We start from the raw sequence: 15,464 nt of genomic DNA, 5'->3' as shown, positions 1-15,464 counted from the left end.
ACTACATCTCTGTATGGCACAGCATGTTCCTGGTATGTTCCTGTGTTTTCTACTCTCTGAATAGCAGAACACTTGTTGCTCTTCCCCCAGTGTAGTAGGCGATCCAATATTCCCACATGTAACAGACGTCACTGTGCTAGCTTATATAGCAGTATAGCGTCCTTCACTGTGCTAGCTTAGCACTGTAGCTTCCTTCACTGTGCTAGTTTAGCGGTATAGCTTCCTTCACTATGCTAGCTTAGCGGTATAGCTTCCTTCACTGTGCTAGCTTAGCGGTATAGCTTCCTTCAATGTGCTAGTTTAGCGGTATAGCTTCCTTCACTGTGCTAGCTTAGCAGTATAGCTTCCTTCACTGTGCTAGCTTAGCGGTATAGCTTCCTTCACTGTGCTAGCTTAGCGGTATAGCTTCCTTCACTATGCTAGCTTAGCGGTATAGTTTCCTTCACTTTGCTAGCTTAGCGGTATAGGCTTCCTTCACTGTGCTAGCTTAGCGGTATACCTTCCTTCACTGTGCTAGCTTAGCGGTATAGCTTCCTTCACTCTCCCAGCCCCCTTCCCGGGCTCGAACTGGTGATCAGCCCCCCTTGACACATGTGAAAGCCCCCCCTTGACAAGGTCTTAGCAAGCTTTAGCACCAAAAGGTACCAATTCCGTGACACAGGTGGAGACATTTTAAACTGTTGAGAGAGGTATATGGTCCTATCTTAGCCCGGTTACACAGTCAGAGGAATATTACATTTGTAATAATGATCACGTGTCTCTCTATTATGCGTGGGAACACTTGGGTACAGATTTCCAAAATAAAAACACCACTTGGAGCTGACTTCCTGGTGTTTTTACAATATTTTATGCCCAACAATGACAATATTATAATAATTGCTCAGAAAACTTGGGGAGCCGGCCTCCCTAGTGCCGCAGGGGTCTAAGGCACTGCATCGCTGTGCTAGCTGTGCCACTAGATATCCTGGTTCGAGTCCAGGCTCTGTCGCAGTCGGCCGAGACTGGGAGACCCATGGGGCGGCGCATAATTGGCCCAGCATCGTCAGGGGAGGGTTTGGCCGGCAGGAATGTTCTTGTCCCATTGTGCACTAGCGACTCCTGTGGCGGGCCGGGCGCATTGCACACTGACACGGTCGCCAGGTATACAGTGTTTCCTCCGACACATTGGTGCAGCTGGCTTCCGGGTTCAGCGGGAACTTTGTCAAGATGCAGTGCGGTTTGTCTGGGTTGTGTTTCGGAGGACGCACGGCTCTCGACCTTCGCCTCTCCCGAGTCTGTACGGGAGTTGCAGCGATGAGACAAGACTGTAACTACCAGTTATATATCATGAAATTGGGGAGAAAAAGGGAAAGAAAAAAAAATGTATGAAAAAAAAATAAAAATAAACTTGAGTAGCCAAGTAAGACCACCCGCGGGCCAAATTCGGCACGCAGAACGCCAGTTGGGGAACCCTGCCCTATATAGTGAAATACTTTTGACCAGATCTCTGATTTTAAAAAAAAACAGTACACTATAAAGCGAAAAGTAAATAGAGCCCTGGTCAAAAGTAGTGCACTCTGTAGGGAATATGGTGCCATTTTATCCATAGTAATTAGCACCATGATCATAATTATCATCCTGGATAATTAACTTCTTCAATAAAGCACAGAACCAATTAGCTTGCTGTATTAACATTCAACCACAACAAAGACATTAGGAGGTGTTTAATACATCTAGTGTACTGATACCTCCCAAATGGACCCCTATCCCCTATGGGTCCTTGTCAAAAGTAGTAGTGTTTGGGGAATAGGCTGCCATTTGGAACGTAACCAAGGTAGATTCAATACAGAGATTTAAAATCGTTAGTGGGTGTTTATTTGCTTTCCATTCACCTCCTACATGTTGTGATTCATTCATTCTTTCATTCATTTAGCTTCTTTTCCATCCATTTCTTCCCATTGTTATGTCTGTTGTTTGTGTGTGTGTGTGTGTGTGTGTGTGTGTGTGTGTGTGATCAGGGAAGAGTATGGAAAGTTCATTTAAGACTGTCTCAGCCTGACACTCCTGCCCCTCAGCCACAGGTCCCCTCACCCACTGTCTGCTGCAAGTCAAGACACACACACACACACACACACACACACACACACACACACACACACACACACACACACACACACACACACACACACACACACACACTTATGCATAAACGCTCACACACACACATACACGTATGTATAAACGCTCACACACACATACATGCTCTTACAGTCAACCCTGGTCGACTCAGTGTGTTGAGTTACTGAGTGACTTATGGCTAACACACCCCGTGTGTGTATTCACCATCAGAACTTAGTTATAGAACACTGAAACCCTGAATGATGTGGCTTGAGTGAACCCAGCAGCATACCACCCTGCATCCCACTACTGGCCTGCTTCTGAAGCTAAGCAGGGTTGGTCCTGTTCAGTCCCTGAATGGGAGACCAGATGCTGCTGGAATTGGTGTTGGAGGGCAAGTAGGAGGCACTCTTTCCTCTGGTCTAAAATACAAAAATATCCCAATGCCCCAGGGCAGTGATTGGGGACATTGCCCTGTGTAGGGTGCCGTCTTTCGGATGGGACGTTAAACGGGTGTCCTGACTCTCTGAGGTCATTTAAGATCCCATGGCACTTATTGTAGGGGTGTTAATTCTGGTGTCCTGGTTAAATTCCCAATCTGGACCTCAAACCATCATGGTCACCTAATAATCCCCAGTTTCCAATTGACTCATTTATCCCCCTCCTATCCGCTGTAACTATTCCCCAGGTTGTTGCTGCAAATGAGAATGTGTTCTCAGTCAACTTACTTGGTAAAATAACAGATAAATAAAAATGTTGTCTTTCTAATTGTCAGTGTTAATATCAAACAATCATGTCTAACAACTGTTGTGAATAAAGCCTGTATTATACAAATATGAGTAGAGACCACAAACTTGCCATTGCATCTTGTGTAGAGAGATTTAGCGATTTACGTACTACTGTGTTTCATCTCATCCCTCACTCCTCTCTGTATCTCCAATCCCTTCATCCCCCTCTCCTGTCGTTCCATTTTGAGCCTTCAACGCTGTATGTGTAGCGGCTCACTGTCTCCCACTGGTGGACACAGACAGAACAGCATCACAGTCCCAATGGCACATGCATGGATTCTGTTTCAGCTTTTTCTCCTTTTTGGCATGCAGTTTGTTTGTGAAGATCTTCTGTTCTTTTTTATTTTATTCATATTCGTTGCCTCCCTCCCACCCTCCCTCTCCCTGCCTCCCTCCCTCCCTGCCTCTCCCTGCCTCCCTCCCTCCCCCAGCCTCTAAGCTGCCAGACCTGTTTGGCGTTGTACGCAGGGCGTCAGGGCCCATGTCTGACAGGGAGGGAGGCACCAGCACACCCCCTCCAGCCGCCCCCTCCACCGCCTCCCCACCCATGGCACACACCCCCATGCAGCGTAAGTGCACTACAGGGGTGCGTAACAAATGGTACCCTATTCTTACACTACTTTTGACCAGGGCCCATAGGGGTCTGGCTAAATATAGTACACTATGTAGGTGAAAGGGACAGGATGCCATTTGGGACGTAATGTACAGTACCAGTCAAAAGTGTGGACACATATACTATTTCAATGGTTTTTCTTTGTTTTAACTATTTTCTACATTGTAGAATAATAATGAAGACATCAAAACAACTTTGCACACTCATGGCATTCTCTCAACCAGTTTCACCTGGAATGCTTTTCCAACAGTCTTGAAGGAGTTTCCACATACGCTGAGCACTTGTTGGCTCCTTTTCCTTCACTCTGCGGTCCAACTCATCCCAAAGGATCTCAATTGGGTTGAGGTCGGGTGATTGTGGAGGCCAGGTCATCAGATGCAAAACTCCATCACTCTCCTTCTTGGTCAATTAGCCCTTACACAGCCTGGAGGTGTGTTGGGTCATTGTCCTGTTGAAAAACAAATGATAGTCCCACTAAGTGCAAACCAGATAGGATGGCGTATCACTGTTGTGTTAACCATGCTGGTTAAGTGTGCCTTGTATTCTAAATAAAGCACTGACAGTGTCACCAGCAAAGCACCCCCACACCATCACACCCCCTCCTCCATGCTTCACGGTGGGAACCACACATGCGGAGATCATCTGTTCACCTACTCTGTGTCTCACAAAGACATGGAGGTTGGAACCAAACATCTCAAATTAGTACGCATCAGACCAAAGGACAGATTACCACTGGTCTAATGTCCAGTGATCGTGTTTCTTGGCCCAAGCAAGTATCTTCTTCTTATTGGTGTCCTTTAGTAGTGGTTTCTTTGCAGCAATTCGACCATGAAGGCCTGATTCATGCAGTCTCCTCTGAACAGTTGATGTTGAGATGTGTCTGTTACTTGAACTCTGTGAAGCATTTATTTGGGCTCCAATCTGAGGCTGGTAACTCTAATGAACCCAGAGGTAACTCTGGGTCTTCCTTTCCTGTGGCGGTCCTCATGAAAGCCAGTTTCATCATAGCGCTTGATGGTTTTTGCGACTGCACGAAGAAACTTTAAAAGTTCTTGACGTTTTCCGCATTGACCTTCATGTCTTAAAGTAATGATTGACTGTCATTTCTCTTTGCTTATTTGAGCTGTTCTTGCCATAATATGGACTTTTACCAAATAGGGCAATCTTCTGTATACCAACCCTACCTTGTCACTTGGCTCAAACGAATTAGGAAGGAAAGAAATTCCACAAATTAACTTTTAACAAGGCACACCTGTTAATTGAAATGCATTCCAGGTGACTACCTCATGAAGCTGGTTGAGAGAGTGTGCAAAGCTGTCATCAAGGCAGAAGGGTGGCCACTTTGAAGAATCTCAAATATAAAATATATTTTGATTTGTTTAACACTTTTTTGGTTACTACATGATTCCTGTGTGTTATTTCATAGTTTTGATGTCTTTACTATTATTTTACAATGTAGAAAACAGTAAAAATAAAGAAAAACCCTTGAATGAGTAGGCGTGTCCAAACTTTTGGCTGGTACTGCAGGTATTTAGACAATCAGCTCTGTGTTCCAAAATGTCACCATATTCTCTCTCATAGGAAAATGATCTGTTCAGTTTTGTTCCATTATATGTGTTTTGAAAGGTGTTCATTGACATGTTTCATAATCAAAGCAAATAACATTTTATTGGTAATATACACATATTTAACAGATGTTATTGCGGGTGTAGTGAAATGCTTGTGTTCCTAGCTGTAACGATCGTCTGAACGAGGGGACCAAGATGCAGAGTGGTAAGTGGTCATAATTTGTTATAAATGACGAAACACTTAAACAAAGAAACAAAAACGAAAGCCAACAGGTCTGTCAGGTGAAAAACACAAGACAAACAACTACCCACAAAACCCCAAAGGAAAACAGGCTGCCTAAGTATGGCTCCCAATCAGCGACAACGATGTACAGCTGTCCCTGATTGAGAGCCATACCAGGCCAAAACAAAGAAATACAAAACATAGAAAAAAGGACATAGAATGCCCACCCTAGTCACACCCTGGCCTAACCAAAATAGAGAATAAAACCCTCTCTATGGCCAGGGCGTGACACTAGCGCCAAAAGGAACATAAGCATTTCTCTACACCCGCAATAACATCTGTTAAATATGTGCTAAATATGTGTAATCTTCATTCTAAATCTGTTTCAAAGAATATGTCACTTTGTGTGCGTTCTTTATACTTAGGTTTTTTCATTTTATTTTCTGTTCTACACCTTCTCCTTCTCTTTTCATTTATTTCTCCTTTTCTATCTTTCCGTTGCTCTCTCTCCATCTCTCTCTCTCTCTCCTGCGACCAGTATCCCGTCTCTCAGACCTAGTGAGCAATGTTCGCCGGTCGTCCGCCCCGTCCACAGCCCCCACTCCACCTGCGCCCGCCGAGGCGGAGGTGGTACTAGCTCCCAGGCCCACCCCCCACCCATCACACCCCACCTCCCCTCCTCCCCCCATGTCCCTCTCCAGCCTCTCCCTCACCTCTCAGAGTGAGTACTCAGCATGACCCCTGACCTCAGAGAATCTGCCAATCAAATGGCTGTGTGGGTTTATACCTACAGTGCACGCTGTGATGCCACTCACTCAGCACCCCGACTTGTGTGATATGCCCTAACGAGTGTTTCCCCGATCATTATACCAGGCGAGGCAGGCCTCTTACCTAGCTCTAGGCCATATAGGTTTGAATATATTGTTTTAGTGTTTACAACGTGTTTTGAGTGTTGCTCTAGATGCATTTTTTGCTTTAGGGCATTTAAAAGACTGGAATGTCGCCGCAGTGGATTGAGGCCGTTTTATGGGCACCTGACCAATTACAGTTGAAGTCGGAAGTTTACATACACCTTACCCAAATACATTTAAACTCAGTTTTTCAGAATTCCTGATATTTAATCCAAGTAAAAATTGTTTAACCTCTACGGGCCACGGTGGCAGTATTGAGCATTTTGAAAAAAATACGTGCCCATTTTTAACTGCCTCCTACACCAACTCAGAAGCTAGGATATGCATATTATTAACACATTCGGATAGAAAACACTCTGAATTTTCTAAAACAGTTTGAATGGTGTCTGTAAGTATAACAAAACTCATATTGCAGGCAAAAAGGATTGTCAAAGGTTGGTGCATAATTTTAGCTGGTTTCTGCTTTTGGTGACGCCTGACCTTGAATTGAAAATGGATGTTTGTACTTTTGTGGCTATGTACTGTCCTAACATAATCTAACTTTATGCTTTTGCCGTAAAGCCTCTTTGAAAATCGGACAATGTGGTTAGATTAAGGAGATGTTTATCTTTTAAATGGTGTAAAATAGTTGATTGTTTGAGAAATTGAAATTATTAGATTTTTGATGTTTTGAATTTCCAGCCTTGCTAGCAATCCCGTCTCAGGGTTCATTGCTAACCCGTGGCCTCAACAGGTTTTAACTTGGGTCAAATGTTTTGGGTAGCGTTCCACAAGCTTCCCATAATAAGTTGGATGAATTTTGGCCCATTCCTCTTGACAGAGCTGGTGTAACTGAGTCAGGTTTGTAGGCCTCCTTGCTCGCACACGATTTTTCAGTTCGACCCACACATTTTCTATAGGGTTGAGGTCAGGGCTTTGTGATGGCCACTCCAATACCTTGCCTTTGTTGTCCTTAAGCAATTTTGCCACAACTTTGGAAGTATGCTTTGGGTCATTGTCCATTTGGAAGACCCATTTGCGACCAAGATTTAACTTCCTGACTGATGTCTTGAGATGTTGATTCAATATATCCACATACTTTTCCTCCCTCATGATGCCATCTATTTTGTGAAGTGCACCAGTCCCTCCTGCAGCAAAGCACCCCCACAACATGATGCTGCCACACCCGTGCTTCACGGTTGGGATGGTGGTTCTTCGGCTTGCAAACCTCTCCCTTTTTCCTCTAAACATAATGATGGTCATTATGGCCAAGCCATAAGACTCCTGAACTTCTAGTCAAATAGCTACCCAGACTATTTGCATTGCCCCTCCCCCTTTTTTTACACTGCTGCTACTCTCTGTTGTTATCATCATTGTATAGTCACTTTAATAACTCTAGCTACATGTACATATTACCTCAACTAACCACATTGACTCTGTACCGGTACCGCCCTGTATATAGTCTCACTATTGTTATTTTACTGCTGCTCTTTAATTACTTGTTACTTTATCTCTTATTCTTATTCAGAATTTTTTGAAACTGCATTGTTGGTTAGGGGCTCGTAAGTAAGCATTTCACTGTAAGGTCTACACTTGTTGTATTCGGCCCATGTGACTAATAACATTTGATTTGATTTGATCGACCTGTGTGGTGTTGTTTTGCTTGTTGGAAGTGAAAATTGTGAATTGTGTGGTTTCACGGGTAGCAACTAACATTAACTGCAGTGATATTATGCCAGATGGGATGGAAGCGGTTGTTCATTCAGCTGTGAGAGGTATCAACAGTGTGTGTGTTCAGCTGTGAGAGGTATCAACAGTGTGTGTGTTCAGCTGTGAGAGGTATCAACAGTGTGTGTGTTCAGCTGTGAGAGGTATCAACAGTGTGTGTGTTCAGCTGTGAGAGGTATCAACAGTGTGTGTGTTCAGCTGTGAGAGGTATCAACAGTGTGTGTGTTCAGCTGTGAGAGGTATCAACAGTGTGTGTGTTCACCTGTGAGAGGTATCAACAGTGTGTGTGTTCAGCTGTGAGAGGTATCAACAGTGTGTGTGTTCAGCTGTGAGAGGTATCAACAGTGTGTGTGTTCAGCTATGAGAGTTATCAACAGTGTGTGTTTGTGTGTAGTTGTGCTGGTGGTTGATACAAGATTACTAATCAATATTGTTTGCGTGCGTTGACATGCGTATGAGGTGGGTACTCTGCACTCTCACTGCGCTCCTCTAGTTCTCTCCACTTGTGTGTGACTCTGTCCTGTTTTCCTCCTACAGCACGTAAACAAGACATCATTAAGATCACTGAACAGCTGATCCAGGCTGTCAACAATGGAGACTTTGAGGCATACGCGTGAGTTCATTTGAGTGTGAGAGAGAGTCAGAGTGTGTGTGAGAGTCTGAGTCTGAGTGTGTGTGTGTGTGTGTGTGTGTGTGTGAGAGAGGGAGAGAGAAAGAGAGAGTCTCTGTGTGTGTGTGTGTGTGTGTGTGTGTGTGTGTGTGTGTGTGTGTGTGTGTGTGTGTGTGTGTGTGTGTGTGTGTGAGAGAGAGAGAGAGTCTGTGTGTGTGTGTGTGTGTGTGTGTGTGTGTGTGTGTGTGTGTGTGTGTGTGTGTGTGTATGAGAGAGAGAGTGTGTCTGTGGGTTGCTACACATTTGATGATTGGTTTAGTCATTTGTAGTGTGAACATGTATCGTAATGTGTCTGTGTGTGTGTGTGTGTGTGTGTGTGTGTGTGTGTGTGTGTGTGTGAGAGAGAGAGAGAGAGAGAGAGATACATTGACGTGTGTTTGTCTCTGTCCACAGTAAGATCTGTGATCCTGGTCTGACCTCCTTTGAGCCCGAGGCCCTGGGCAACCTGGTGGAGGGAATGGACTTCCACAGATTCTATTTTGAGAACCGTAAGAACAAGCAACAGAGCACTTCTCATAACTTGAGTTCATACTCGTTAGTACACCAATGGACAAAAACAATGCTGTCTCTCTCCCTTTTCCCCTCCCTCCCTCCCTCCCTCCCTCCCTCCCTCCAGTCCTGTCTAAGAACAGTAAACCTATCCACACCACCATCCTCAACCCCCACGTCCACCTGATTGGAGAGGACGCGGCCTGCATCGCCTACATCCGCCTCACCCAATTTGTCGACGGCCTGGGCCATCCGCGCTCCAGCCAATCAGAGGAGACTAGGGTGTGGCACCGCCGGGACTCCAAGTGGCAGAACGTCCACTTCCACTGTTCGGGCGCTCCCGCTGCCCCACTCCAGTGATGTACGTGAGGTACGGAAAGGGCCGCAGCACTGAAAATTATTTATATATTCCCTATCCATCATGTTGGAATTTTCTATGCTCCTTGACTGCCTAGCTTTCATCTCAGTGATTTTTAGTGAGCTGGACACAGTCAATAAACTGTATGAATGTAGTGATTATTAGTGAGCTGGACCCAGTCAATAAACTGTATGAATGTAGTGATTATTAGTGAGCTGGACACAGTCAATAAACTGTATGAATGTAGTGATTATTAGTGAGCTGGACACAGTCAATAAACTGTATGAATGTAGGTCCGGTATCATTTATACACAGTTTCAATGCGGTTTTAGTCATTTTAAAGTGTATTGAGTCCCCCCTCGCCCCTGTACAACTTGTTTCAGAAAGTATTAAAATGCCTGTTAAATAGTGTCTTGTCCTGTATTTCAGGAGGAGAATGCCAAAGCCATGTCTGACAAGAGTGCTCTGCTGGAGAGAGAGAGAGAGGGAGGGAGGGAGGGAGGGAGGGAGGCAGAGAACATGTCCAGTGTTGGGTGGCTCTAAGCCTGCAGCACCAGACCTCTCGCACACCGGATACCCAGCATGCATCTCTTCTCTACAACTACCGCCCCCTTGTCTGTCGCCGTCTGCCACTGTACCCACTGACGACACTATCTCAACAATCAACCAACCATCCAACAACAGCAACCCTCTTCTCACCGCAACTCCAACCCACTGTCAACTCACTGTCAACTCACGGTCAACCCACTGTCAACTCACTGTCAACTAACGGTCAACCCACTGTCAACTCACTGTCAACCCACTGTCCACTCACTGTCAGCCCTTCCTCAAACCCACAGTCAACTCACTGTCAACCCACTGTTAACTCACTGTCAACCCACTGTCAATTCACTGTCAGCCCTTCCTCAAACCCAACCTCCCCAACTCTCCCCTCGCCACACTCACGCCCAGTATTAGGATTTGGGCAGGGAGTGTATTGAGGGTGTGTGTGTTAGGGGAGTGTTAGGGGAGTGTGTTGGGGTGTTTTTTCTTGTCCTCGGTGTGCGTTTGATTCTTCCTCTTTTGTCTCATGATGTCCCCTCTTCCTCTTCCCATCTAAACCTGTGTTGTTTAACACAGGAAATACATGATGTAAAGTTAAGTAAAAAGCTATTATTATAATCATTATTATCATTATTATTTCTGCTATTACACAATTGAAATTGTATATGTAATTTGTATAATTCTAATTCTTAATGCTAGTGGTTTCTAGAGTTTGTAGATAGAGGAAATATCTTTTAAGGAAGCATGATGTTTTTTGATATTTGGCTGTTTTTTATTGTGGCTATTATTAAGTGACAAAATGATATTGGCAGTTTTTGTTTAAGCTTCTTGTATGTTATCTATTATATTATACTCAGCCCAAGATCATGTTCAAGAAATCTACTTTTTTTTGTGAGGGGTGTGTTTGACGACGTGTCATCACTCCTGAGGTCCTGCAGGGAGCCGTGCCCAGGGCTGTCTTCACTGATGCCTATTTAATATGTGGAGGGGACCTTCATGGAGATGTAACAGGCAGGCTGTTGGATGTGTGGACTGGAGAGATGTGGGACTCTGCAGTCTGCATATGGAAGGTGTTTTAGCCATGAGATCACATGTATGACTGTGTGAGTTTATTTTGTATACACCTGACTCTCTGTCCTGTGGTCTCTGTAGTTGCTGCCCATTTTAGAGTGGAGAGATGTGACTGAGGTCTGACAGGGTATTCAGAGGGGTGTGTGTATGAAGGAGAGCCCCTGTTGTTGGTATTTCACATGAGAGAGAGGTGAGTTAGGAGAGGAAGGCTTTATTTCAGGAGTCCTTTCAGTCCTCTGCCGTCAGTCCAGGACTTGTTTTTCTTATGATTTAATGAGCTTTTTATGTATATTATCTTTTCACATTTGTAATATCATCCTCATTGACTTACTATCTAGTGTTATTGAAATCTGTTACTACTACTCGCCGTGTTTGTGCCAAGGCCAACAGTACTCACCGTGTTTGTGCCAAGGCCAACAGTACTCACCGTGTTTGTGCCAAGGCCAACAGTACTCGCCGTGTTTGTGCCAAGGCCAACAGTACTCGCCGTGTTTGTGCCAAGGCCAACAGTACTCGCCGTGTTTGTGCCAAGGCCAACAGTACTCACCGTGTTTGTGCCAAGGCCAACAGTACTCGCCGTGTTTGTGCCAAGGCCAACAGTACTCACCGTGTTTGTGCCAAGGCCAACAGTACTCGCCGTGTTTGTGCCAAGGCCAACAGTACTCACCGTGTTTGTGCCAAGGCCAACAGTACTCACCGTGTTTGTGCCAAGGCCAACAGTACTCGCCGTGTTTGTGCCAAGGCCAACAGTACTCGCCGTGTTTGTGCCAAGGCCAACAGTACTCGCCGTGTTTGTGCCAAGGCCAACAGTACTCGCCGTGTTTGTGCCAAGGCCAACAGTACTCGCCGTGTTTGTGCCAAGGCCAACAGTACTCGCCGTGTTTGTGCCAAGGCCAACAGTACTCGCCGTGTTTGTGCCAAGGCCAACAGTACTCGCCGTGTTTGTGCCAAGGCCAACAGTACTCGCCGTGTTTGTGCCAAGGCCAACAGTACTCGCCGTGTTTGTGCCAAGGCCAACAGTACTCGCCGTGTTTGTGCCAAGGCCAACAGTACTCGCCGTGTTTGTGCCAAGGCCAACAGTACTCGCCGTGTTTGTGCCAAGGCCAACAGTACTCGCCGTGTTTGTGCCAAGGCCAACAGTACTCGCCGTGTTTGTGCCAAGGCCAACAGTACTCACCGTGTTTGTGCCAAGGCCAACAGTACTCACCGTGTTTGTGCCAAGGCCAACAGTACTCACCGTGTTTGTGCCAAGGCCAACAGTACTCGCCGTGTTTGTGCCAAGGCCAACAGTACTCACCGTGTTTGTGCCAAGGCCAACAGTTCTCACCGTGTTTGTGCCAAGGCCAACAGTACTCACCGTGTTTGTGCCAAGGCCAACAGTTCTCGCCGTGTTTGTGCCAAGGCCAACAGTACTCGCCGTGTTTGTGCCAAGGCCAACAGTACTCACCGTGTTCGTGCCAAGGCCAACAGTACTCGCCGTGTTTGTGCCAAGGCCAACAGTACTCACCGTGTTTGTGCCAAGGCCAACAGTACTCACCGTGTTTGTGCCAAGGCCAACAGTACTCACCGTGTTTGTGCCAAGGCCAACAGTACTCACCGTGTTTGTGCCAAGGCCAACAGTACTCGCCGTGTTTGTGCCAAGGCCAACAGTACTCACCGTGTTTGTGCCAAGGCCAACAGTACTCACCGTGTTTGTGCCAAGGCCAACAGTACTCACCGTGTTTGTGCCAAGGCCAACAGTACTCACCGTGTTTGTGCCAAGGCCAACAGTACTCACCGTGTTTGTGCCAAGGCCAACAGTACTCACCGTGTTTGTGCCAAGGCCAACAGTACTCACCGTGTTTGTGCCAAGGCCAACAGTACTCACCGTGTTTGTGCCAAGGCCAACAGTACTCACCGTGTTTGTGCCAAGGCCAACAGTACTCACCGTGTTTGTGCCAAGGCCAACAGTACTCGCCGTGTTTGTGCCAGGGCCAACAGTACTCACCGTGTTTGTGCCAAGGCCAACAGTACTCACCGTGTTTGTGCCAAGGCCAACAGTACTCACCGTGTTTGTGCCAAAGCCAACAGTACTCACCATGTTTGTGCCAAGGCCAACAGTACTCACCGTGTTTGTGCCAAGGCCAACAGTACTCACCATGTTTGTGCCAAGGCCAACAGTACTCACCGTGTTTGTGCCAAGGCCAACAGAGATGGACAGATGGATTTAAACACTATAGATGGCTTCATACACACATGTACTTTAGCAGTGAGGATGTGTCGCTCTCTGAAGAGACATCAACACAGGACTATTTCTCTTTAACGAATAGGTGTAAGGTTTTCTCCTGACGCCGTCCCAACATAGTCGTTATGCCTGCCTGTGATTGGCTACCTTAGGTGTCTTGTCGCTATTGGGCAGGCAAATTTTAGCGAAGCCATCACATTGGACAGTCAGGCAGTCACCCGGTTGATTCGTCCTCAGGTTTCTATTTATTTATTTATTTTGTTGGATTAGTTTAATAAAGTGCATTTACTTAGTTTCTCCCTCAGGTTCATGTTTGATTACATACTCTGTTGATTTATGATTTTAAGGGAGGTTCCGTAGTTGAAAGATGAAGGCTTCATTGTATATGTCCCTGGAAGTGTTCCTGAGTGATCGAGCTAACCAAACACGTGACCCCCTCCTCCTCCCCCCTCCAAGAAAAACAAGAGAAAACAGCATGTTCAAAGGTGGTGTTGTGTTCTTCTTCGTGTGTTTACTAGCACTGAACATCTATAGAAAAAGAAGAAGCATATTTCAAAAGGGAGGAGTATACAGTATTACACACCCACTATTAACTAGTATCTTAGGGAGGAGTATACAGTATTACACACCCACTATTAACTAGTATCTTAGGGAGGAGTATACAGTACTACACACCCACTATTAACTAGTATCTTAGGGAGGAGTATACAGTATTACACACCCACTATTAACTAGTATCTTAGGGAGGAGTATACAGTACTACACACCCACTATTAACTAGTATCTTAGGGAGGAGTATACAGTATTACACACCCACTATTAACTAGTATCTTAGGGAGGAGTATACAGTACTACACACCCACTATTAACTAGTATCTTAGGGAGGAGTATACAGTACTACACACCCACTATTAACTAGTATCTTAGGGAGGAGTATACAGTACTACACACCCACTATTAACTAGTATCTTAGGGAGGAGTATACAGTATTACACACCCACTATTAACTAGTATCTTAGGGAGGAGTATACAGTACTACACACCCACTATTAACTAGTATCTTAGGGAGGAGTATACAGTACTACACACCCACTATTAACTAGTATCTTAGGGAGGAGTATACAGTACTACACACCCACTATTAACTAGTATCTTAGGGAGGAGTATACAGTACTACACACCCACTATTAACTAGTATCTTAGGGAGGAGTATACAGTACTACACACCCACTATTAACTAGTATCTTAGGGAGGAGTATACAGTACTACACACCCACTATTAACTAGTATCTTAGGGAGGAGTATACAGTACTACACACCCACTATTAACTAGTATCTTAGGGAGGAGTATACAGTACTACACACCCACTATTAACTAGTATCTTAGGGAGGAGTATACAGTACTACACACCCACTATTAACTAGTATCTTAGGGAGGAGTATACAGTACTACACACCCACTATTAACTAGTATCTTAGGGAGGAGTATACAGTACTACACACCCACTATTAACTAGTATCTTAGGGAGGAGTATACAGTACTACACACCCACTATTAACTAGTATCTTAGGGAGGAGTATACAGTACTACACACCCACTATTAACTAGTATCTTAGGGAGGAGTATACAGTACTACACACCCACTATTAACTAGTATCTTAGGGAGGAGTATACAGTACTACACACCCACTATTAACTAGTATCTTAGGGAGGAGTATACAGTACTACACACCCACTATTAACTAGTATCTTAGGGAGGAGTATACAGTACTACACACCCACTATTAACTAGTATCTTAGGGAGGAGTATACAGTACTACACACCCACTATTAACTAGTATCTTAGGGAGGAGTATACAGTACTACACACCCACTATTAACTAGTATCTTAGGGAGGAGTATACAGTACTACACACCCACTATTAACTAGTATCTTAGGGAGGAGTATACAGTATTACACACCCACTATTAACTAGTATCTTAGGGAGGAGTATACAGTACTACACACCCACTATTAACTAGTATCTTATGGAGGAGTATACAGTACTACACACCCACTATTAACTAGTATCTTAGCTTGCATTTCTTTGCACGACGACACAAGGTGTTTGTCCTTTCTCTTCTTCTCTTTGTAATTTTCTACTGAATGTTGGAATACTAAACCTCTATCTATTCTCTGAGCTTTTAAAGACCAGACAACT

At 45.0% G+C, this 15,464-nt stretch overlaps 1 protein-coding gene across 1 annotated transcript in view; it reads left to right on the top strand.

Moving 5' to 3' along the window:
• Positions 1 to 10,831, top strand: part of LOC115200524 (calcium/calmodulin-dependent protein kinase type II subunit beta-like) — a 111,971-nt gene extending 101,140 nt beyond the window's left edge. Inside the window, exons 16-19 of the mRNA XM_029763648.1 lie at positions 8,445 to 8,520; positions 8,971 to 9,065; positions 9,194 to 9,436; positions 9,854 to 10,831. Of these exons, the coding sequence (XP_029619508.1) occupies positions 8,445 to 8,520; positions 8,971 to 9,065; positions 9,194 to 9,426 (404 nt within the window). The 3' untranslated portion in view covers positions 9,427 to 9,436; positions 9,854 to 10,831. The remainder of the gene's footprint in view (positions 1 to 8,444; positions 8,521 to 8,970; positions 9,066 to 9,193; positions 9,437 to 9,853) is intronic.
• The last annotated feature ends 4,633 nt before the right edge of the window (positions 10,832 to 15,464 follow it).

Source organism: Salmo trutta, chromosome 9, assembly GCF_901001165.1.
Source record: "Salmo trutta chromosome 9, fSalTru1.1, whole genome shotgun sequence".
NCBI classification, from domain to species: domain Eukaryota; kingdom Metazoa; phylum Chordata; class Actinopteri; order Salmoniformes; family Salmonidae; genus Salmo; species Salmo trutta.
Note: the sequence above shows the minus strand (reverse complement) of the source record. Positions and strands in the feature narration are given on the sequence as shown.